At 38.5% G+C, this 24,823-nt stretch overlaps 3 protein-coding genes and 1 long non-coding RNA gene across 7 annotated transcripts; 2 read left to right on the forward strand and 2 right to left on the reverse strand.

The window, feature by feature from the left end:
• Nucleotides 1-866: 866 nt before the first annotated feature.
• tcf24 (transcription factor 24) lies at nt 867-1,740 on the forward strand. Its single transcript, XM_026291706.2, has 2 exons — nt 867-1,321; nt 1,460-1,740. Exons 1-2 carry the CDS (start codon nt 896-898, stop codon nt 1,565-1,567), a joined length of 534 nt encoding a protein of 177 aa, XP_026147491.1. The 5' UTR covers nt 867-895; the 3' UTR covers nt 1,568-1,740.
• On the reverse strand, nt 1,094-10,965 carry mcmdc2 (minichromosome maintenance domain containing 2). The gene is made up of 15 exons (XM_026291705.1): nt 10,863-10,965; nt 10,562-10,692; nt 10,398-10,457; nt 10,022-10,217; nt 9,705-9,827; nt 9,497-9,598; nt 8,504-8,632; nt 8,065-8,302; nt 7,749-7,954; nt 7,473-7,630; nt 6,847-7,026; nt 6,614-6,753; nt 6,080-6,189; nt 5,595-5,774; nt 1,094-1,228 (listed from the first exon to the last, which is right to left on the reverse strand). The coding sequence occupies exons 1-14, from the start codon at nt 10,963-10,965 to the stop codon at nt 5,608-5,610; spliced, it is 2,043 nt and encodes a 680-aa protein (XP_026147490.1). The 3' UTR covers nt 1,094-1,228; nt 5,595-5,607.
• LOC113121342 (uncharacterized) lies at nt 2,969-5,362 on the forward strand. Its single transcript, XR_003294705.2, has 4 exons — nt 2,969-3,093; nt 4,358-4,422; nt 4,779-4,829; nt 5,059-5,362. It is a non-coding gene; the product is annotated as an uncharacterized LOC113121342 (long non-coding RNA).
• Nucleotides 10,966-11,870: 905 nt separating the features above from the next.
• sgk3 (serum/glucocorticoid regulated kinase family member 3) lies at nt 11,871-24,548 on the reverse strand. 4 transcript variants are annotated; one of them, XM_026292227.2, is made up of 18 exons: nt 24,326-24,548; nt 23,204-23,268; nt 19,470-19,619; nt 19,228-19,311; nt 18,998-19,070; nt 18,676-18,751; nt 18,376-18,451; nt 17,639-17,691; nt 17,432-17,489; nt 16,968-17,051; nt 16,743-16,874; nt 16,113-16,225; nt 15,472-15,508; nt 14,316-14,402; nt 13,914-14,009; nt 13,544-13,699; nt 13,246-13,335; nt 11,873-12,750 (listed from the first exon to the last, which is right to left on the reverse strand). In XM_026292227.2, the coding sequence occupies exons 3-18, from the start codon at nt 19,563-19,565 to the stop codon at nt 12,580-12,582; spliced, it is 1,482 nt and encodes a 493-aa protein (XP_026148012.1). In that variant the 5' UTR covers nt 19,566-19,619; nt 23,204-23,268; nt 24,326-24,548; the 3' UTR covers nt 11,873-12,579. The 4 variants fall into 4 exon arrangements, with proteins under 4 accessions (XP_026148013.1, XP_026148012.1, XP_026148009.1 ...); XM_026292224.2 differs by lacking the exon at nt 23,204-23,268; XM_026292225.1 differs by lacking the exons at nt 23,204-23,268; nt 24,326-24,548 and adding an exon at nt 20,094-20,266.
• Between the last annotated feature and the right edge of the window lie 275 nt (nt 24,549-24,823).

The following is a 24,823-nucleotide window of genomic DNA, read 5'->3' on the forward strand; positions in this document are numbered from 1 at the left end:
GTCCTGCCTCTGGCGTTGAAAACGAGCCTCTGCTGCCCTCAGACAGAAATAAGTTAGGAAAAGGAAAGAGCAGCTTTCTCCGCTGCGAGGGGGTGTTATGGTGCGAGTGATTAATTACGTCGGAGTGAAATACTTGTCCACCGCTACGTCTATCCAATAAATTAAGGGCTCTTGAGACCTTTACGCACACAGGTGAGGTGTTGGATGTGCGTACAGAGACTGCCGAGCACCTTTTCTGCAGACCAACCACTTTATAAGGATGAACTGGACGTGGACTGGGACTATTCTACGTTGAAAAGAAATTTCTCTGCCTCATCTAAACCATATTTGGATTGTCTTCATGTCGTTTTCCAGTACAGAGCCTTTGAGAAATAGCAGAGGTAATCATCTACAAACGCTACTCTGTTTGTGCACTGACTGGCAGGGATTACATCTCTGCTGAAGGTCGGTTTCATGTCACTGAGAAGTTTAAATTCTGATGTTTTAATGTAACATTGGGGAAATTCTTTTTTTTTTGTTTGTTTGTTATTAGTAGATGAACTGTAGCAACGGGTTGTCTGTGTAATTTGTACCACTCTGTAATTTCACAACAGACCATTTAAATGATGTAGACCAAAGAATTTAACTTCTAATTTAATGAATAATCCAAAGATAATAATTTACGTTAATACTTAGATTATAAATTAAATAAGTTAAAGGGGAAAACTGCGGCATATACGAAACAACAGATAATAAACTGTCTCTAAAATAGTCTTGTAGACTAGTCTTCTAGTCAGTGTCAATGATAACTGGAGTTCAAGTTAAATGTGCAATATAATGGCCACGTTATATTAGTTAGTGAAAGTGTTGTTTCTTTATCTGTGATGTAATTCTTCAGGTCTGTAAGTGCACCCTGATGGTGGGAAGACAGATTGTCCAAATGGAAAGCGCTAATTGTTCCGGGGTAGTGGTTGATGACAGCCCCGCATCCAGTCCGAGCTCCAGCCCCAGTCCGGACGGCCGTCGTCGGGAGATCCCCCGGGCCAGGGTGCTCCAGACCGTGGGCCTCGGCGGCAGAGGACGCCCCGCGGCAGCTAATGCAGCGCGGGAGAGGAGCCGAGTGCAAACCCTGAGAAACGCGTTCCTGGAGCTACAAAGAACTTTGCCGTCAGTGCCGCCAGACACCAAGCTGTCCAAACTCGACGTGTTGATACTGGCCACCACCTACATTGCCCATCTGACTCGAACACTACAGGAGGAAGGCACGGAGGAGGGAGAGAGCACAAAACAAACAGAGGCGTTACATTCACTGAAAGGAGAAGGATACCTGCACCCAGTGAAGGTCAGTCATAACAACAACAACAACGATAATGATAATAACAACAACAACAACAACAACATCAATAATAATAATACTACTAATGATAATAAAAAATAATAATGTATAGTTAATTTATTAACAAATGAATTGTCTCTGCAGAAATGGCCAATGCGATCCAGACTGTACGTCGGCGCATCCGGGCAGTTCCTGAACACCACAAATCCCTCAGAGTCAGAGAACCAAGGCCCATCATCGTCCACCGCTTAGTAACAGGCTCAAATCATTTGTATGAAAAACCATTTCATATTTGCATGAGTTCATGCTCTTTGCTTTGACAGTAGCATCATGGTACAACATGTAGCCTAACAGATTTCACTTTCACTAAGCCGGATAGGAGGACACTGTATATTAATATATTACGTGAATTATATTGTATAAATTTGGAGGAAGCCTACACTTTCTGTTGTTATTTTGGTTACTCGTGTTTGCCCTGCATTGTGCAGTCCCAAACATATCGCAGGTCTGATATTTGTAGAAATTCAGTGGGCTAATGAGCCGGTCATGCTTGAGGTGTGCACTTTCACTTGAACATTTGCACTAAACGCATGTGTGATAGCTTAACATCTGTCATGTGAAGTGGTCTGTCAGCGTCAACAATAGAGTCTTCATCTCATGTTCCTTCTTATTTTTACATGCATGGTTGTAAATGTGTTTGTGAATAAATGACTTCAGTGAAAGACGAGTCTCCTAAGCTTTGGACGGTAATACAAAATCTGTGAAAATGCCAGAGTCAATTAGGCCTCTGTGCAACTTACCGGTGTTAAAAGTAAACGCATAACACATCCAAATCAACGTAAAGGTTGCAGGGAATAATAATAATAATAATAATAATAATACTAATAATAATAATAATTCAGGGAATAATAATAATATTCGTTATTGCTATTATTATTGTTATTATTATAATAATTATTATTATCATCAATATTTCGGCCTACTTATATAGCGCTAGTGTTTGATTTGCCAGTCGACAATTGGTGACAGAATCAAATTGTTCTATAATGAATCATTTGATTTTAGTGGGTCTGAAGACAAAACTTAATTGCAGTAACACCTATGCCTTTAAACCCAGCGACATAAACGATTGCCTACATTATGGTGTTTGAGCTGTGTTAGTGAGGACATGTTTAAGAAAGCAAATCGTTAATTTTAAAGGCTTATTTAAACTAATTCGCCTCTTCGCATCTAACATGTCACCGATTTAATATTACAGTGGAAGTAAAAGTGAAATGAAGTTGAATGCGTTTTTGTCACCTGTCTTCGAGTCTGTTTGTTATAGGCTACTAATTGAACTGATAGGATATGACTTTACAAAATAGATGCATGAGCAAATCACATTTTAATAGGAAACTAATGGCAATATATGTTTTAGTTAGCTTAAAGGGAATTACTGACGTTTGGGTAGGCTATACAAATTAACACGTAGGATTTATCCTATAACCCCATGTCGGTTTTTTCTGCAGTGAGCGGGGTAAAATAAAGACAACCAGTTTTTACTACAGATCAGTACATCGTGAAGCTGAGAATGTCTTCATTGTCAGAAATAGTGTGTAGCTGGTGGATTGCTGTTAAAGAGGGCCCTTCATGTAGCTGCAGTGCGCAGCTCTGAAGCGCAGTAACGGGAGGTCGGACCGGAAACTCTCCCTCTTGCCTGGGAGAAGCTGTGGCGAGCAGTCGTGCTCCTCATCACGTCTCAACTGGGTGGTGATTTTTCCAAGACTACGCTTTAAAATGTACGTAAGTAATACTGTAGCAAGTTTTTGAAAATGTTTGTATTCTTCGTCGTGTTTTCAAACAAGTGTCGCACGAACGCAGCAACTGGAGCATGGCCACTGGTTTTTTAAGCATAAAGCTAGCTAGCATGTCCGCCACGTGGTTACAGGGAGGGCAGCGTGCAGTTTCTTGGTAAGACTTGTCGATGTGGTTCAGATACTAAAGCTTAGTATTTTCCTCAATACATAATCCTCGTTCATTAAAACGGGTATGTGAAAGTTGAGCACTGTGCTCAGCCCGGATGCCAACACGTTAGTTGCTACATGTGGTTTTGGATGTGACTGTAACGTTAAGGTTCATCCAGCTTTATTCGCTCTTTGTCACGGCCGAGCGAAAGGCGTTTCATTTTGTGTTGGCTTGGCGCTACGAGCTGGAATGACAGCGGGGAAACTGCTGCGACGTTGAACGGATAGCACCACGACTAGAGATGTTCTGATGTCTCAGTGTAGACAGGACACGTCCTGAAACTAGTGCAATAAATCATTTTTGGACAGCTGGAAAGGAGACCGAGCAGCGTTGTCATTCAGCACTGTCCAAGTCTGGCTTTGTCCATGGCAGGTCGGTAGGAGAACGGCTGGTCAGGGAATTGCCTTCTCCCATTATTTCAATGGGGAAAGGCATCATGGTCCCATCTGAGGACGTAAGGTCATGGCAGAAGTCGTGACCTGCTGTTGAACCCGTCCTCAGACCTGCGACGTTAGCTGTGCTCCCAAGCTGTGTTACATTGTACCCTTTGACCTATGGGTGATCAGTCATCTGTCCTCGACATATTGACTGTTCTTTGAGTACATCTTATTCATGCAAGCTGGAAATCAATACAACAGTGTTAAGAACTACTACTTATCAGGGTTGGTAAGGTTACATAAAGTTAAACACAAGGGTACAGACTATGTGGTGAAAAAAGCACAACTATACTAATAAATGAGCTGAGGAATGGATATAGTGTATCTGATTAGTCAGTGGTACTCATCTCCACTACAAACTACAGGTGGCCAAATGTGAGTGTAATGTGTGGACATTAAGGAGTTGTGCTAAAGACATCAGGCTCTGCTGGTATAATGATGAGTTCACTTTTTGCCGTTTACCCATCAGACAAAAAAGGTGGTGAAAATGTGACTAACTGAATCAGCAGCATAATGAGATGAGTCTGGCTTTACAAAAGACATGGACAAAGCCATGTACGTTTTAAAATATCAATCCTGTGATTTCTTGTTTTCCCTTCAGTTCCCTTGGATGTCATACTGTGGTCGCAAGAGATGTAATCCTTTGTCTCCTGTGTTGATCCGAAGGTGAGTTCCTTCCTATAGTATTTATTGTTACTGTGCATTTATGCAGAAGCCAGAAATTGTTTGCTGTGCAAAACCTTGGATAATTGTCTAAATGTTGAGCACTGGCAAGTCCTGCAGCTGACAGTGATGAATTCACCTTTTTGCCGTTTACCCATCAGACAATAGGGTGGTGAAGTTGTGACTACTGAATTACCAGCTGCGACATCAGTTTACTACACGCTTATCCCCATGATTTGCACTGTATTTATTTACCACAAGCAAAGGTTTCACATGTAGACAGGAAGGGATAATACCATGGAACGTTATGGGCCAAACCTTTATAGTATACAAATGACAAATCGTCTTTATTTTAACAGATAATCAGCAGTAATGGAGGAGAGACGTGCATTAGCTTCATCTTATCTTAGGTAAGTAAGGCTAACTAATTAACTGATTTACTTGACTTGTTTACCTTCTGCTTTTAAGTAGTAATGATGAGTTCACATTTTGCCGTTTACCCATCAGACCAAAATGGGTTGCTGAAAATGTTACGCACTGAACTAAAAATACACCCAAAAAAAAGTAAAGTTGTAAAACAATAGTAATCATTATATTTTCACTTTCATGACTTGTATTTGTTTTTCATGTATTGGCAAGGTTACAGAGCCAGCTGACTGACCAGACTACAAGAAAGCCAGGGAGGGGGTAAGTACTGATATGCAACCCCTGCCAAATTATCCTATCAATGCTGTACATTGATTTGGCTCACATTTTATCTGCTGGAACATTACAAGAAACTGGAATACATGCACAGTAATTGCATTACATCTTAACATGTTTGTCCTTTTCCAGCCTGTCTTGTTTGAATGTGCTTTCCACAGTTTTGAAGGTGATGGATCACCAATTGGATGAAATCTAAAGTACTTGATTTTTTGTTTTTTAAATAAAGTTTGTCTGCAAGCAAAAACTGACTCGTAATTTTTTTCCATTATGTATTTAAGATGCTTTCCTTTCCAAACACATACTACATACAGGTGAATTATTCCTAGATCCCCTTCTATCACTGAGATTAAATTTTTTCTGTTTTTCAGTATTGATTCCACAAGAAATGAGCAACATGACTCATGGTCATAATTGAAATGATGTATAGTTAGTATGACTTTGTGCTGCCTACCTGTATTTTTTGTCCTAACCTTTAGAGTGGTCTTACTCCTCTGTGATGTATGTTTCTGCTCCTGGGGCATAGGTGTAAATGAAGCGTAGGATATTCTGGTGCAGCTCATCCAGAGCCATGTCTCTCCTGTGCAAACCATCCACATCTCCCAGGTCACAGGGGAATACTATGTCAGGTGGAATAATGAGTGCAGAAGCCCCTGTAGCAAGACAAAAAACCTTCAGAACTTATGGTAGCTTACTTAAAGGCCTTGGTGCTCATTAACAAAATACCACAAGCGAGTATAAAATCTGTAATAAAGGAATGGCAGTATGGAGTACAGTATTTGACTCGGGTATTTTATGTGTATTGATAAGCCATGCATGAACAACTATATTATTTCATGAGAATGAATAAGATTTATGCAAGTGGATTTGTATAAAGAATTTCTCTTGACTTGATAAATTAAAATCCTGAATTTGTTATTAGTTATAAGAACGAGAAGGTGATGATTAATAAAACTACCGTGCTTGAGAGTGACAGAGTTTTCACAAAGGAGCACAGCAATCACAGCATCTTCCTCCAGTACTTGTGTTCTGAGACACAGCTTGCAATGGGCCTCAGCCAAAGAGATTCTGGGACAAAAATGTTAAAAGGACCATTTTTAAGTAAATGAATTCCATGGCAGTAAAAGGCCTTTGTTTCTGAATGAGCAGTAATCCGTACAAATATAATTTAGGATGGAAACACATAGAAAGAAACCTGGTTCAGGCCATATAAATGTTTTGAGGTTTAGTGTTAAGTCCCAAATTGACATTCTTGTTCTGCAGTTCTACTGAAGACTGATTTATTTTTATAGGTTTAGTTCCTCAAAATATGTCACTGCAATGAAAAACAATTGTAAACATTTGTCATAACCAAATGAAAAATAGCCTTTTAACTGCATGGTTTGGATGAGGTCTCCACCTAGTGGATTACAGTAACATTACACTGTGTATGTATTGTGTATGCACCTATGTATTGTCTGTATTTGTCTTAATTTTGCAGTAGAAGACTTACAGTAGTTTGATAGAGGCCAAAGACATCTTGACACCCTCACTCTGTGTTCGGACTCTACGGCTGGCCATGTAATATCCATGAATAATTTTCTCTGCTCCATGGCTAAGATCCACTTGTAAACTTTGTGCATGGGTTATCAACTGGAAAGCAGAATTGAGAACAGCAAATTCAAATTTTGGTAAATGTATAAACACTAAAATAGAAAGGCAGTGTAGCAGAATATTTTTGTTGACCTCTTTGTAGTCTTGAGTAGAAAATTTCCAACAGGATGGGTACAAGGGTCCTTCAGGTTGTGTAGCCTGTTGGAGGGTGTGGACAACCTGGGCATTCAAGCCCTGCTCGCCCACTATATCCTTACACTGAATGACCAGGCCAAAGGCATCTGCCAGCTGAATTGGTATTGGACCCAATTCCTGCATAAAAAACAATGATTGTGTACTTAAGAAAGTTGGCTAATGCGCTTTCAAACTGATAGCCGGCTGACATTCTGAAATGACTGAGGAGTCCTCTTTTAACTCACCAACTCAAGCATTTCGGAAAGATATATCTGACTGATTATACAGTTATTGTGTACCTTTCCTCCGCAAAGCAAAGCATGGGTTATTCTCAAGGGCTCTGCAATGAGGTAATGTTGTCTGGGCAGGGCACTTCCTTCAAGACAAATTGTCTCAGTTTCCTGCTTTGCCTGCATTATCTACAAGCAACATCTGAATTGAATGAAATGTGTCATTTTTTTAACTCAGTGGTGGATTGTAAGCTTAAGTTCCACTTACGTAAGATGTATTTTACACAAAATATTTAATTGTCAGTGGTCATTCAAATCATGTTTTAAGTTAGTTATACAACATGTTGGACTCACCGCTGTTCCCAGAATGGTAGAGTCTACCTTCCCAGACTGTTGAGATGTGTCTGAAAGGACCCAGAAGCTGCACTGGACTGGAAAGGAAAGCTGCTGGTCAGCATCCTCACCATATTTCTTGCCTGGGATGAACACAGACACTGTGCGGCTCTCCAAAACTGAAAATATTTTTATGAAGGGAAATATTACCAGTTGTGATATTTTAGAGAAATTATTCATAATATTTGCATCAAGCAAAATGCTCTCTCCTGATGCTATAATTTATTGGTCTTATACCTGACTGTATGGCATCCAGTTTGTCCTTTTTGTAAAAACTAAGATCTCCCAACATGCAAACTCCCCCAGTGGCTAGCAGGGCGGAACCAGCATGGATGTTAGCAGTGCCTGCTCCATGTTCATCCCTGGACAGAGAAGCAAACATCTCGCCTGAGGCCTGATGCCTGACCCCACGGTACACCAAAGTCAAGCTGTAGGCCATAAGTCTAGAGCAAGCAGAAAAGGTCATGGACAATGGGGATGATTAAATCTTATGCAAAGTATCCAGTGAGAATATATCAAGCTGTGCAATTACGATCACTTAACTTTCCTTTACCTGTCTAGTATGAGAGTGTCAGTGGTGGCAGCTAGGAGATCCAAATTATGAAAAGTGTTTTTTTCATCTGCTCTGGTCTGCACCAAGCTGAGCAACAACCCAAGCTTAAGTGTGTTGTACAAGCCTGGAGGAGTCACATCCAGCCCAAAGTAGTGAGCTACAATGGCAGAGAACCTCCAGGGAGAAAAAGCTGTGGCCTCCTTCAGGTTTTGGAAGTTGCAGCTGAACGTACAGGGATCTGTAAATTGAATTATGAGACATGGTAGATAATTTAATATGCAACATTGCAGAGTATAGCATATAAAATATGAAAATGGTTCAGATTATTAAGAATACACAGTGTTATGATTTGTTGATACTGTATACAGATACATCTCTGAAATTAGTATGCCTGTGGCTGGGAATTCTCTAAATTTGATAAAAAAGTGTACAGCCTTACACTCTGGCTCCCACAGTTGGACACTATTTGCCTCTACACTCCAGGTAATGTTGGGCCACTGGTGCACATGAGCAGGAATGCCTAACACCCTGTAGAGTCGACCAATTCTCATCGAGTTACACAGCTCATCTACATTAACAGAGAAAATGAAAGCAGTAACACTCAAAGGAATGCTGCCTGGTGATTATTGAAGAGACATGCATGTGACTTACAAACCACTGCCAAAAGAAACAAAGTAAAGCCTTCATAACAAAGATTTTGCTGTGTGCAAATCATACAGCCAGCTAATGAGTGTTCCTTGCACTTATTAACATATATGTCTAGAAACAGGAACCCAGTGTATTGAATTCCCCTGCAAGACTGGGTCAACAGAATATGTTAGCCCTGTTGCTGAGATTTGCTAAACTCTCAGGGGTACCAGTTGGACAATGTTATTAGAGGGGACAGAAACATTACCTCCATGAGGCTACGCATGGCTAGCTGCAAAAAAAAAATCTATTTGTAGTGTAATGTATAACTCTTCCCCCATTCAGTCTGTGTTCCAAAGTGAGACTCATTTAGTAAGCTAGAGAAAATGAATGACAAATTTTAATAAACTTGACTCTGTGTAAAAATAAGTTATTACAACCACATTATTCAGGACTGGAAGTGCACATAATGGATAAGGTTTTACAAACAAATAATATACTTAAAAAGTTAGAGGATATTAATTGCGATAGTATGTCCCTTAAGAATTTTGACTGTCAAATTAAAACTTAGCCTTTTAACACCATGAAACTCACAAAAAAGCCAAGTGTCTGACAGGACAACATCAGCTATATAACAGAGCGTCTCAACTTGGTCATATGTGGTCAAGGACACATTATTACATTAATGCAGCTAATAAATTATAATAATGTCATAATTATCAATGAATCACTTTGTTGGCTGGGCCTGTGTTTGATAATCATGCATAAGCTAGTAAACATGTCCAATAATAACCTAATAACCTACCTCTGAGAAACAGGTTTACAGACTGGTATCTGAGTGAACTTTGCTGATGGGCAGTGAGAACATCCAGTGCTTTGACATGGATCAGTTCCACAAGCTGTTTGTCTGTGTCCACAAAGATATATACACATAGAGAATATAACAATGTAATAGCAACACCATTTTCTTTTATCTACCCCATAACCAATTTTAATAAGGCCCCAAATATCACCTCCCAAAACTCTGAACTTCACATCTTCCTTTAGTTGGGAGCTGCAGATCATGCAGGTAAAGTCATTTCTCACAGTAGCTGACTCTGTTGCTCCAGGAGCATGGACTCGGATATGGTGGAACCCTACAGCCAGCATCAGGGAAATGTAATCAGATATGAAGTCTGTGAGTACTAGTTATCTAGAATAGTTTGCAAAATGTATAATTTTGTTTACACAAGACCCATTGTGGTCTGCCTTTACAATTAGTGCTATTAAAAGCTGAGAAAATCCTAAACTGACTTTAAAGTTAACCAAGTGGTTTTTCTGCAGCAGCTACCTGTAGAGCAGGGGCAGTCATCGTTAATGCAGAGGAACCTGGCACCCTGGGTGTACTTCGTGACCCTTGTCATGGCAATAACCAGGCCCTCCATGGAGACGGGTCTCATGGGTCCATATCCACGAGGAAAGTTACAAAGGTCCAATACGTACTCAGGAAATGGAGGCAGGTGGGTCAACTTCAGAATTACATTAACCTTTAAAAAAAATAACCACATCACACAATATTATAGGACTGATTGATCCTGTCAAGTGCAGGTTCCCATTTCCCAATATTCATGGAAATGTAATTAGTGATATGTATTAGTAAAGTGTAAACATGATGCTAACAGTGAGCAAGGGGTAAAAACAGCTAGTGTTAAAGCTTTTATACATACCTGATTCTCTGTATGTATTTTTTCCACGAGTGAGAGCGTCTTTATGGCCAGGAAGCAAACCTGAATTAAGAGTTTAGCAAATGTAGTTAAGCCTTACCTACAGCAGACGTCTAGCTACAGTGGATTTTAGATAGGTTAGTTGTTACCTTACAGTTTTAACTTACAGCCCGAAACAAAGCGGTTGCATTTAAGGGGTCATGGAGAACACAGTCACCCAATACAGGATCCACCTCGATCACATCATAAGGATTCACGCTGATACAAAACCTGTACACTGCTTCAACCTGCTGAGCGTCTGGAAAGGAGGGACACAAGTTAGCTAGCAAGTCTGAAATCCTAGCTTAAATGTAGTTTTGTGTTTTCACCTCTCACTGCTATTAATGTGGCTAACTAACGTTAGCTATATTAGCCCAGATAACTGCTGTTAGCTAGCTAACTTTAGTTTGTCTTTTATTTTCCTCATACCGTTGAATGGTTTGCAGTCCTCGACCAATTTCCGAAGACCACCGCTTCTGTCTAAATATACCAGAACTGATTCTTTCAACGACAAAATCTCAGCCATTTTCATTTATCTCAGAGAAATAACCATTTGCTTAATGCTACACATTTGGTTTATGCTAACACGAAACCTCCAGTTTTAGCGCGGGAATTTCATTTCAGCCACGTTGTCAGGGTAACCATTCAGCAGAGCAGCAACAGGGATTAGGATGTGACGTGCTCATTAGCCCACTACATGTCGTATCAGCAAAAATATTAACATTTGAATAATAAAAACTATATATCTATATATATATCTGACTTTCAGACCAGAGACAAGTTATATATGACTCTGACTTATAATCTAAATGCCTTATTCAGTGATGTCTCAGTTCATCCCAATTTCCAGATTAGTTTATATAAATGTAATAGCCTGTATATGTTTAGTGTTACAGTAGATGGACAATCACAACCTGAGCTGCTTCACCTCCCCTTCTGGAGCCAGATCTGAGAGGGAAGCTCACCAGTAACTGGGGTTTGACCCATGGGCCCTGGCTGGGCAAAGACAGGAGAAATTACATGGAGTCATCATCCTATGGGCCCACTACCTGCAAGAATAGAAACTGGGGTCAGATGCAAAGCAAGTCTCAGAGCAGGAAAGGTCAATCCCCTGGCATCCAAAACTGAGTCCAGACCGTGGAACGTCTTCCCTCTTGCTGTGAAGGAGCCACAGCTGTTGGAAAGGTACCAGGCAGATATTGCTAGGCTCGCCTCCACACAGTGGCTGGACTCTTTGCTTTTCTGGTCTTGCCCAGAGTGAGAGACACATGTAGGGACACTCACAAGTCCACAGCTGAAGAGCTGTTTTGTTGAGGTATACCCCAGAGAACAAGAAGATCGCCTCCATCCAACAAGTTGCTCAGAAGAAGGAAACTGTTGGCTGCACCTATGTGCCAAACTGTACTTAATTAAATACCTTACTCTATAAAACACACAGACAACTCAGATGACTTTTATTTTAGTATAGGCATACCAAACTGCCAGGAAGCAAAGCATTGTGGATCTTAATTACTACAATGATTAATAAATGTCTTAAGGTAAAGAAGAGCAAAACATTAAACCATTGAATAAAAAAAGACAATCTACTCACTGCTCGTTCAGACAATGTGAGAGGTAACTTAGAAAGTAGAAGACTTATCTCTACAAATGTAACCTATAAAGCAAAATGCCTTATTCAATGGTCTCTCAAGTAATCACTATTTCCAGCTTCGTTAATATGAATGTAATATATGAGTTTACTTTTACAGTAATTACATGGACAAACACACTTCCATCTGACAGTCAAATGGTGTCACTTTAAGTCCAGTAAATTGTTCAAGTTTTTCAGCCAACAACTTATTGGTGTCATTTAAGGGACAAATTCATGCTCTTTTTTTTTTTAGAAAATAAATTGCACTAATAAAGAATGGCTGATTTTCATTCTTAAAATATCATCTGTTAAAGATATTTATATAAATACAGATAGGTAAAAAATAAAGACTTTGCTGGCACATTGTTTTTAACCAAAATATGTTTTAAGTGCTGTTTCTTCTCTGCTGTTTAACTTTGGCTTCACAGAACAAGTTAATCCATGTTATACATTTCTTCCCTTTAGTCAAAAGAAGTTACAATGTTTAAGACAACTGAAGACCTCATTGGGAATTTTTCACTGAAAAGAGTCATCAGACGGTGGTGCATAAGAGAAGCCCACAAAGGCATCATCGGCCTCCATTACACTGGCGTTGACTATTGAATGTTCTTGAGACCAGCAGATGGAGTTTGGGACCATCTCATCTGTGAACTCAGGATCAAAGTATGAAATATCACAGAAAGAAGTCTGTAAAAAAAAAAAAAAAAGAAAAGAAAAGCATAGAGGAAAATGTGTCATTCATCACCATTCTTTGTGTGGTAACAATTAATGCAGCCAATACAAAACAAAGTACAAGTAGGCATTCACAAAAGGAGCTTAATTTTGGATGATAGTAACTATGGCAGTACAGTATAATACTATTACTGTGGTTACCTTTTTAGTTTTTAAATGGTTAAAACAGTCAAATATTAAATGTAAAATGAAAGTTTTTTTTTGATTAGGAAGGTTTAAAAAGTTAAAACAATGATATGAAATAAAGTTTATTAAAATGTAGTAGTGGTATAAAAGATGGCACTTAGTTAAGGAACCTCTAAGGTTAACTGGAAGCACTCATGCAATAGCAATTACAATATAAAACTTTCTCTAAATCTGCGATTTTCAAAAGCGGTGTGAGATATGATTTCAACTACTACGAGGTGCAGTCATCAGAACACATCTATGGTTGTGACACAAAATATTTACCACTTTAGGTTTGAATGGGGGAAGAATCTTCCTTTGCTCAAGGTCATCCCAGTTGATGGAGGAGAAGAAGCTGTGTGCTTTGATCTCATTCTGTAAATGAATATTATATATCAAACTAAACATAATTTTTGTAGTAAATTAGTAGAAAAACATCATCATTGACATAAATTTGTTATGAGTTAGCTGAAATGGCACTGTGTTGTCGAGCAGGAGGAGCTTAGACACAGGTAATTCAGCTCTAAATATGGCATCAGTATGTGGACAGTGCTACTGCAGTACTGTGAATAATCCCACTCACAAAGTCATCCTTGGACCCCAGTCTGAACGTGCCATCTTTCTCTAGCAGGCCCTGGAGAAGTGACCAGGCTGTGCTAGATGCACCAGGACGCATCACCAGCGGCTTGTGGAGGATGTTGTCATACATCTCATGTGTGTCCCTGCTGTAGAATGGTGGCTAGGACACAAGATAGAAGCAAAGTCATGTAAGTGAGTGCTCTCTTAATCAGACACAAAACAAACTCTCAAATTTGCTGCAGTTCACAGTACAACCTAAGAGCTTTGTCTGCAAAAGTGGTCAAGGCTGCAATCAAAAAATACATAGATAAATAACAGTGTAAGACACAAATGTAATTCAGGTGAGATTAAAAGGGTGTAAAATAAAAACTCACCAGGCCAAACAGCATTTCATACAGCACTGAACCCAGACACCACCAGTCTACTGTATTATCATACGGCTGCTTTCTTAGGACCTCTGGAGCCAAGTACTGGTCAGAAGTAGCACAGAAAGATATTAATTTAACATGAGCATTAACATCTTGCTTCTGCCTTGAAATACAGCAACCAAAAATACACCAAGAACTATTTTTTGTTCATAAAAGGCTATTTTGTCTCTGGAAAAAGTGACTTGTGAAATACAGCAGTAGGTGCAAGTACACTCATTCCTGTAAAATGATTAACCCCACTTAATTCCAAAAGGCTGTTAATGATTATTACTTTTTGACGCAAAATGTGAGACCTCTTTTAAACACCCTGGTCCAAAACACAGTAAGGTGACAAGTTAATCCCCATACCTCAGGTGTTCCACAAAATGTGGTGGTGGTATCTGCCTGGGAAATGCCTTCCTTGCACAATCCAAAGTCTGTCAAAACGATATGCCCCTTTAAAGAGAGCACAAAGGAACATTTTTAGACGACATGTGCCACACAAGCAGCTCATTATCCTCAGGGAAAGAGGGTTCTATTGTTGCCCAGGAATGCCGGCCCCAGTGCAGCTCAGTCAATCCTATTCACCATCCCCTCGCTTTTTCAATAAGGAAACACACAGGAAATTATTAATAAAAACTAATCCAATCATAGGCATTCTGTCCAGATGGAACTGGCAATGACACAGTTGGTCATTTGCGGTACAAACAAGACAAGAAAAGATAAAGCCTTTCTTCTATATAACTATATCATACCATACCATTACATAAGTCACATAAAACATAAGTTACACACTATAATATTTTGTTGGATCGCCTCTGGCTTTGGGGGGGGGGGGATTTCAGCTAACTCATAACAAACATTTTTTGTGATTAACCTCACCAACGAGTGGTTTTCTTATGGCTGTTTAGTGCCAGGCCTGTGAGTTCTCATTGGATTGACTGTGTGGCGATGCTCCTACTGTCACCATAAAATACAGCTGTGATTTCTACTGTCAGTTTTCTATGATGAAACTTTACCAAGTGTTTAATTGATCTCCGCTCTCAGTGTCATTCAAAATTTTTTTCCAACCACATTTCTTATGCCAAGTTAAAGGTTCACCACTAATGTGTTGGACAGTTCTCAACCCAATTCAGTAATTTCAATAATTTCAACAATCTTTTTAGTTGTCCTGTTTACTTGAAGCATGCTAATAATTTGACCATTCTCAAACACAGAAATGTATTGTCCATGAAAATGGGATATGTCTTCCAACATGGCTGTTTAAGAAATGAGAAATTACTCACTGCATCATTTATGTTTAAGAGAATTGTTGTCATCTGAAAACATAATACATACTGCAAGGCTCTTATGTATTTGTTTATTTAAGCCAAATGGTGACTTTTTTTTCTTGGCTGTGTAATATATAACTTGAAAAAATTAGGTGCAGTACCTTCTGGGTATATTTAGTGTAATTATTGTTAAATTGGTTTTATGTCAATTATACAGCAATGTGTTTGAATAAAAGAAAAACAGCAATACTCACTTCATGGTCAAGGAGGATGTTCTCTGGTTTCAGGTCCCTGGACAAATCAATATATTTTACTTAGTAAAACACAGGGCTGCAGCCAGGGTTTAAAAGCTCAAAGTTCAAAATCAATCACTTTAACTTGATATTCCTGACACATATTTAATGACAGATTAGAAAATGTATGTAGAATTTTTGTAATATTTGTGTAGCATGTGTATTCCTTTAAATATTAAAATATACAATATATTTCTGTTTCCCTGTAATTAAGCTGTAATGGCTTGAAGATGGCCAGAACTATAAATCAGGTTCCAATTTAATTCAGTCTTTAAACACAAATAATGCATATCATGCCATTTACAGGTAGTTAAACCCCCCAGATCCTCCAGCAATACCAATGATATGATCTCCCTGTACTTGATTGCATTCATGGCCCTGAGAGCCTTACATGTGAGGCCAACATGTGCCAAACACACATTAGACAATTATACAATATAAATGGCATAAACTCCCACTATTAAATATTTGTATGAATAGCAAAAACACTTTTTTTAGACCTTGGCAATGTCTATATGCTTTGTATAAGATATATTTTGTAGTTTTAAAATTAAGAACACTTCATTTAAGCTTGTGGTAACTTACGTGACCCTCAATCATACCTGTAAACAATATTGAGAGAGTGCAGATATCCCAGTGCACTTGCCATTTCAGCAATGTAGAACTTTGCTCTGGGCTCTGGAAAGGTTCGCTCTTTTTGAAGATGGAAAAAGAGCTGAAATGAAAAGTATTTGGTGGATTAGGTGCCTTTGTATATGCAATAACTAAATATTCTACCAGTTGTAAAATAGTTTAAGGGCAATATAGTTTAAGATTCAAGTATGCTCCAGCATATTTTTTCTGCTATTTTATTTGATTGTGTTAAAAAAAAAAAAAAAGATGTATTTAGATATTAACAGTGAATTACCAGTAAACTGACTGGAAAATGTAAATGTGGTCTGATTTTATTGTAATCAAGTGTTTGCAGTCGTGTTCAGAAAAGCAAGAAGCAGATTTACTTGTATAGAGATTGTAGTTAGTCACTCACACAGTCACATGGTAGCTTTAAAAAGGCTGATCTACAGACGAAGTCACACTCAGTCATTCTATTTTAAGTAATGTTGTGATCTCGCATAAGAGATGGAGGTAAACAGTGCTGCTTAAAACATATCTCCTGTACTAGTGCCTTTCTCAGCTTTTCTTGTGACTCATTTCTGTGTAACCACATGATTCATGAAACTGAAACAACTCACTTCTCCTCCATTGATGAAATCCAAGACAAAGTATAACTTGTCTTTGGTCTGAAAGGAGTAATGAAGGCCAACCAGGAAAGGGTGTTTCACATTCTTCAGCAACACGTTGCGCTCCGCCATTATGTGTTTTTGCTAATTTGACAAAGGACCGATTTAGTAGGAGAACCATAATTCGTGTATGCTTGTCTGAAATATGAATTGGGTCATATTTAATTATACAATTACCTCTTTTCTGTTGAGAATGACTTTTTTCTGTAAGACCTTGACTGCATAATACTTCTCATCATGTTTTCGTTTTGCAAGGAAAACCTGAATCAAGGGAGACAAAACTTATTAAACACTGGATCAACACTGTAACCCAGAGAAATTCTGAATGTAATTTTCACTTCCTACATGGAAAGGCCAGCACATGCAGAACTAAAAGTTGCTGCTACCGTAATATAAAAACACAGGAGCATTTCAAACTGTTCTGAAACATGATTTATGTAATTTAAGTTTAAGAAGAATATTTAAGTCCACATAGTTTTACAATGCCAATTTATGCTATATAATGAACCTATTATAATGAAAACAATGTCATCTATGTGAACAGAGATATACATTTGCATCCATGAGAATTTTTATTCTTGGGTTAAAATTAAAACTGTAAAACCTTAACTGTAATTTCCAGTATTGCATTTTTCACATACCTTCCCAAAACTCCCCTTTCCTATGAGTTTTAAAAATTCAAAGTCTGTGGGCTTGGCACTGAAATGAAAAATCACAGCACATTAATTTAACTTCTGTAAAAATGTAATGAACATGATTACACAAATGCAGCTTCAAATAATTAATAAAATCAGCAAGGTAGTTAGCTTTGTGATGGGTTTGTTTAGTGTAGTGAGTAATGGACATACTGTGGATTTCCGGATGGTCCCAGGTTAATGTTTCTGGAGGTAGAATTGTTTGGCTAAACAGCAGAGAAAACATTAGCAGCATTAGCCACCAACATGTAACTAGAAGCTAAGACTGACTCACAAGTTCCTGACCTCTAAAGTTCATTCTTTATCAGTGCCAAAGTGACATAATAGGAGACAATTTTATCTGTATTTGGTTGGGATCAACCAGGGCCTTTCTGTTTGCATGTTCATCCCTTGTTTGTGTAGGTTTTCTCTGGGTACTCCTGCTTCCTCCCACAGTCTAAACACAGGCAGGTTTGGATTAATTGGTGATTCTAAATTGCCTGTAGCTGTGAATCTGAGTGTGAGTGGTTGGTTTCCCCTGTGTGCCCTGTGATGGACTTTCCAGAGTATTCCACCTCTAACCTAATGTTAGCCCAAGTTCAGCTGGGATTATCCATCAGTGTAAATTTCCCATCCTATCCTATCCTATCCTATCCATTTATACCTAAAGCAGTGTAGATAATGGATGGGTGAATGGCATTATTTTGAGTCTAGAAAGACCCTATTAATTGTTACTGAGTACAAACTGCATCTCGGACTACAAAATCAATACCCAGACATAACCAAAACAGAGGTGAAGGTCCTAACATATAGTGGAGTAGCACTATATGTGAACTACACAACACACATCAATTCTGAAAACAAAAATATAAACTAAAAGAAAAAATACTAATCGCTTATCAGTTACTTACTTTGTCATCTTCATCCTCAGATGCATCTGAAAAGTTTTGCATTTTGTCCATCATTAGAAAGGTCCTTACATCTGGACTGTAAAATTTAAGAATGACCAAGCCGTCAGTTAGGGGTAATAAAATACCATCAGCTTGTAAAGCATAACAAAGTAGAATTTTCTTGATTTATTAATCTATGTCAAGTGTGAACCATTACTAAACAAATTTGATCTCATTTGAGTGATGGTTTCAGATCAACAAAGACATTCATCTTCAATAATTAGTGATACAGTGACACAAAGAAAGAGCACTGATACTTACTGGTTGCATAGCTGAGGATGTGAGACAATTCGCTTGATGAACTCATGTAGCCCTGCTCTTCTTTGTTTGATGAACTCTATTGAATAGATGCACATATTAAACTGCCATAAACAAGCATCAAGAAAAAAAACTGCTTTCATGTTTTTAATTTCTAAAAGGGCAGTAAGTCTGCATGTCCATACTCCATAATAGTCCAAGGAATTTTTAGATTACATGACATACATGTAGACACTGATAAAATATTTGACTTTTGTAGGTAAAGTGATTTCTTGATATTGAGTGTCATTACATTAGATGACATGAGCATAGTGTGGACGCTTACCAGGCTCAAAATTGTCTCCAAATATCCTCTTGGCTGGAATTTTCAAGTTCATAGATGGAAACTGTTTCCTTAACTGCATTAGAAAGAAAATCACATAAGAGTTAGGAAGCATCTGTGGTCACAAGAATACAATAATTCCACATGTTAATGTGAACAGCAAATCAAGGATGTAGGGAAACAAAGACTGGAATTGCTGTAGAATCAAAACAAAAAAATGTGCCACCACTCACTGTGTTGTAGAGTTTATCAAATTCTGCATATCGCCTGAAGACAAACCATTCCTGCTGTCCAACATTGACCATTACTTTGTAAACCTGAGGAAAGACAAGAAACATGAAGAGTAAGTATCAAATGGAGTTAAGGTAAATTTATTTAATTTTCCTTCAAATCAAAAATGAAAACATGCCACCACATTCATTTAATTTCACTCAGAAAGTTCAATTGAACATTAGAGCAGCATTTCTGCACGCACCGTGTAACGCTTTTTCTTGTCTCTCTGCTCATTGTGGCAGGGTATGCTGACACTGGGGAGACTGGATTGCTCCTCCATCTTAGGAGATGTCGGCATTCAAAGGTACAAGGCCGTTCAAGTGTGCAACTGGTCCATCCTCATTTGGAGTCACTGTTGCAGAAGAGAGAACAGAGAGCATTTTGGGAAGTGAAACTGGTGTTCTTCTGCTCTCTACAGTGATTGTTGCCTACACCTGAAAATAACCAACATGTGTTCACAAGTACAGTACATAAACACAGTCCTGTACTTTTTAAAATTCCATTCTTCCGTAATGTTGTAAGGTATTTCTTTGTTTCAGCTGTCAACAAGCCCTGTTGACTGTTGTGGCTGCAAATCGACATAAATCCATTACATCAGCTCATCCATTAATTGATCTATCCGGTAATTTCCTTGCTAGTTATCCAGGCCAAAGCCCAAGGGTTTGCTTTTTACAGATGTTTTCTCCTGCCATACAAAGGATCAGCGGGCTTAAAGCATGCAGCTGATTTGCAATAGTTTTAACTGTTTGGAATTGATTTTTTATGGTTTTCAAGCCAATGGTTTTTATGTTGGTCTAAATAAAACACTAAGAACTAAAACACTTATGATATAAATGACCAGACTTAAAGAGACTGTTTCAAGAGTGCACAGGAAACGCATGAGGATCTCTGAGCTGCAGCATGAGAGCAGGTAGGCATCCTCCTCCAGGGCAAGTAGTTAACTCATTCCTTCCTTCCTCCTCATTCCATTCATCTCATCTGATTATTTATTGGAAAAAAACATTCAATACATAAATATCACCAGGGTACTTTTTTGCTCTTATTGGTATTTTCTATCACCTTTGCATGAAACCAGAGTCTTTTTCTGCACAGCCACTTCCACGGGCATTCATCTCACACAGATCCTCTCTAGCATGTGAACACAAGTCTACACTGATTCACACTCACACAGACTGGGTCTGTGACATTCTCACTTGTTCCTGTCAGTGTAAAGGTATTTTTAAATGACCTTCCAGGGATGTTTGAAGCTGGAGTTACACAATAGATCTAGAGTAAGACCCCCCCCCCAGAGCTGTTTAAAGAGGGAAATTAAGCTCATTGCTGAGGTGTAACACACTCTTTGACAACTGTGTTAACAAAAAGTCAGGATATCAATTCCCTGAAGGCGATGAAGGGGGGGAAAGTTTTTTTTTTACTACTGCAAAGTCTAAAGAGAAAATGATAATGAATAGAAATATATTTTCTCTTTGACATTATGTAAGACATAACATTATGTGTTAATGTGTCTAAATTGCAAAGAGAGACACATCCCTTTTCCTTCACTATGACTTATGTAACCTCCCTTTCACAACAAAGATTTGTTTTGTTTTTGCTGCTCTGACGTGTCCTTTGTTTGATAGTGAGGTCAGCCTATTTGTTCAGTAGTCTTTATCTTTATCGCAGCAGTCGTTGTCACTCTCAAATTTATTTGCTCAGAACACACAGAAAATCTGCTTAAAGCTTTCTGCTCTGCATATTGATCCTGAATGCATCCTGAAACCATTATCTCATTCTGCTCACGTAGTGTTGAGGGAACAGCTAAAGACCTGTTTAAAATGCATGTGTGCAAACACAGGACCTTCCATGCCTTCCTCATCACTAGTTGCTTTCTGTTTTACATTTGTTTCTACTATTGATTTTCTTTTAGTTTTACTTTCACCTACATTCATTAAGATAAACTATGACGAGACCAATAACATTAACAATCCCATTCTGACAGCTGTTGTTAATCAGCTCAAACTGTTCTGACTTTATAACCAGGACTAACATTTTTTAACTGGAAATAGTTTGCCTGTCCTGTCCAGGGTGGACCCCTGCCTTTCACCCAAAGAGAGATGGGATAGATAATGGACAAATGGATGGATGTTTAATTTATGAAATCTCAGGCTATCACACTTTCTAAGGTAACATTTCAACATGTCTTGTTTTGCCCAATGCAAAAATATTGGCGACACATAATATTCTTACATTCGGAGGAAATGTTTGGTATTATTGGTTGTACCAACTGTGGCTGGTACACAGAAAACAGTGTGTAAGCTGCCTAAGCTGCCTCATATCTGCATCTGTTTTCATGGTTATTTGACTCTGTAAACCACAGAGTAGGACCCACTTCTTAACATTCCTGAAATATTTTTATTCAGGGGGCGAAATAACCTATAACTGTCTTGTGCAACGTATGTTTCAGCTGACAGTGCTGCTCCCTTATGTGGAATGCTTTTAGCCGACCACACCCACAATCCGACACCATAAAGTTTGTTACGTGGACTGCTACTAACGTTTTGAAAGAAGTAACAGGTATGAAAATATGCATCAGTAATTTTAACAACATGCCCTGCATTTAAAACATGAATTAACTCCTGCTGACAGGGACAAGTTCAATGAGCTAGTACATGGACCGAAATAACATCCTTCCTGCTTGGCTTAAGCATATATCTGTGTCTGTGGATATCCTTTAAGGATGTGGAACATATCTGCTTCTCCTCATGTTAACTATGTATGATGTCTGATGAGTACTTTCAGAAAACAAAACAGAAATCACCCCAGAAAGTCATTCCATGCAGACATGACAATCCATGGAGATATCCACACAGAACTCGTGTTAAACTTATGGCATTAAAAAGAAAAATATCTATTTAAGAGGACCTATCAGCTGTATCCATAACAACGTGTTAATTTTAAATAAATACAAGCATGTTATCAAAATCTGTTCAGGTTCACTAAAAATGTTTCACAACAGATCTGATGTTTTGTTTTCATTCTCTCTTTGTCTCTTAACTTTCAGTTGTTAGATATTATTGGTCACTTAGTTTGGCTTTCTCTTTTCAAGTGCTATATAACTAAAAGCTGATTGACTGATTCATCGATTGAGTTATAATATAAATGATGTTTATTACATGTGGGGTAGAACTGAATTAACAAATGTTATTATATTTTGGAAGGAGCTTGTCTCATTACAATGCAACAGAGACAGATCTCTGTTTGGGGAAGTGAAGCAGGAGAAGTGTGAGGGCCACAAACTCAGTTAACACTGATCTGCACAACCAACATCAGAATTTGGAGAAACCGCTACCCTGAACTGACTGTCCAGACAGATTAGACACCCATGTTCTGCAAATTGCTGCTGACTTCCTTTTAGAAACCGAACTGCATTTGCTTATGTACTGACAAGATTACTGTTTTATCGGCTTTATAAAATTAGAAATCCCAGAATTAGCAAATTCTCTGAACATCAAGTCCACACGTGAGACTAGAATTTGTTTTTAAATTCTCACTTACATATACAGTATGTACATACATGCATACACCATACAATCAGACGTGCAAGCCCTTAAAATACACATAAATACAAATAAATAAACAACATGTATACATACAAAAGCACCAATAGACACGTAATGTTGCTGACACTATTTAGAAGCCTAAGAAAACAGGAAAGTTTAAAGCTTAGCTTGGTCACTAAAGTTTCTGACCTGCTCACTGGCTCTTAGAGAGCATGATGACATAGTTCATGAGTGGATTTTTTATTGAGCAGAAATTTTCTTAGTATCAGAGTTTATTTAAAGGTCATTTTTTCGAGTAGTATGAATAAAAGATGTAGTTATTACAAAGACATTTGAATAACTATATACAACTTTTTGACACATTTAATGTAAACGGGAAGGTAAGACCAAGACATACTCAACAACGATGGATAGAGATTGTTTCCTTAAGCAGAAGAGAGATGACCACATGCTTATGAAAGCCTGGAATAGACGTGGAAAGAAAACATGAATTTGAAATATTCATCAAGTCAAAAAAAAAAAAAAAAGAAAATGAAAATGAAATGAAAAAAAAATTAAATGACAATTTGGTAGGAAATTAAATCCATCTTGCCACCTTTCATAATTTCAAACTTGTCTTACTATATAAAACATGTTCTTCACAACCACCTGATACATCAAAGAGCCACTTGTGAAACTTCTCAACTCTTAGCAAACATTAAGTGACAGATTTTCATGTTAGCAGTGTGGAGATACAAGAACACAAGAGAAGGATTATCAAGAAAAGCACCTTATTCATGATAACAATTTGCTTCTGCCCCTCTCGGTGTTCACTGGGTCATATGTAATAACATCACACGATGAAGGGTGTGCACTTGCACATCATCTGACTTAGAAATGCTGGTGTGCCCCTGATCATACCACACATATGAATTCACATCTAATTTGGAAATTCATTTGGGCAGCATATGAGGTCTGACACATCCTTTCTACAGCCTGAGCACAATTATGTGGAGGTGGATAACGCTGAACTGGCACACATCAATAGGCCTTGCCTAGGCTTGCCTCAGTTTTATTTTGGCTTTAGTGTTTGGTAAGCTTACAGTGCTTTTCACCTGAGGCTGTGTGTGTCCTCACAACCCTTCAACTTCTGCATTTCAGCACTGATCACGTGTGTTACAGGAAAAATCACCTTCTCCAGCCGCGGACAGGAGAAAAAAAACGAGCCACAGGAAGGAGCTCAACACACACACACAACTGAAATATGGACACACGAAATGAGAGGTCTGCCATGCTGGTATTTTCATAACACAAACTATAAACAACACAACAAAGGCCCGTAATTGCACGTCTTAAAAAAAAATTCCTGTGTCCTAAACAGAAAGTAGCTAACTTTGTTTTTTCACCGTCTGGCTTCTGCTGAACAGTTTTTTTAGGTTTCCCTTTGGATAAAAAGCTAAATAAATATTACCTGAGAGCTAAAAGAAAACAAAAAACGCTGCGTTAGTACACCGAGAACAATGAAACATGAAGGACTAACCTCACAGTGCTCCGGTGCCTCGACTTTCGTTGTTCCAGTGTAAACGTTTCCCTCTACAGCTTTAAAACCGACAGTGAAGCCAACATGAAGCCCGTTTTAATCAGGACGAGGTCCCCCCAGACCCTCAGACCGAGCCTGTGCCCTCAGGCGTCTGTCAAGTGAGAGGAGCAGAAAACATCAATCTTTCCTGGCCGAAGAAAGTTCCAATGAAATTTGTCACGGGACCTCAAGACCATCAAGACGCACAAAACACACAGCGGCACTTCCGACTGCGTTTCAAAATATAAGCCGAGAAGTGGTCGAGTGTTTCTGATTCATTCACTGAGGGTCCAGTTTAATGCTCTAATACATTTCAGACAGAGAAGAATATAGTGCACACATATAAAAAAAACACTACCGTCTTATTATGAACCAGCTACAACCTAAAATTATGCTCAAATTTCAATGTGTCGGTATTAACAATTCAATAGTAAAACTTTCATATGCTCAGTTTTTAAT

The sequence above is a fragment of the Mastacembelus armatus genome, chromosome 20 (assembly GCF_900324485.2).
Source record: "Mastacembelus armatus chromosome 20, fMasArm1.2, whole genome shotgun sequence".
Classification (NCBI taxonomy): Eukaryota; Metazoa; Chordata; class Actinopteri; order Synbranchiformes; family Mastacembelidae; genus Mastacembelus; species Mastacembelus armatus.

Bases quoted from the DNA above. Each gene is read 5' to 3' on its own strand.
- tcf24 (XM_026291706.2), top strand. From the start codon at position 896: ATGGTGGGAAGACAGATTGTCCAAATGGAAAGCGCTAATTGTTCCGGG. The intron at 1,322-1,459 runs GTCAGTCATAAC...TTGTCTCTGCAG, and splicing joins GATACCTGCACCCAGTGAAG to AAATGGCCAATGCGATCCAG.
- mcmdc2 (XM_026291705.1), bottom strand. From the start codon at position 10,965: ATGAAAATGGCTGAGATTTTGTCGTTGAAAGAATCAGTTCTGGTATAT. The intron at 10,693-10,862 runs GTATGAGGAAAA...CCTCCTTTCCAG, and splicing joins GGACTGCAAACCATTCAACG to ACGCTCAGCAGGTTGAAGCA. The intron at 7,631-7,748 runs GTATAAGACCAA...AAATATTTTCAG, and splicing joins ACTGGATGCCATACAGTCAG to TTTTGGAGAGCCGCACAGTG.
- sgk3 (XM_026292224.2), bottom strand. From the start codon at position 19,565: ATGCCGACATCTCCTAAGATGGAGGAGCAATCCAGTCTCCCCAGTGTC. The intron at 19,071-19,227 runs GTGAGTGGTGGC...TTTCTAATGCAG, and splicing joins TTGATAAACTCTACAACACA to TTAAGGAAACAGTTTCCATC. The intron at 16,875-16,967 runs GTAATTGTATAA...TTGTCAAATTAG, and splicing joins TCATTCTCAACAGAAAAGAG to CAAAAACACATAATGGCGGA.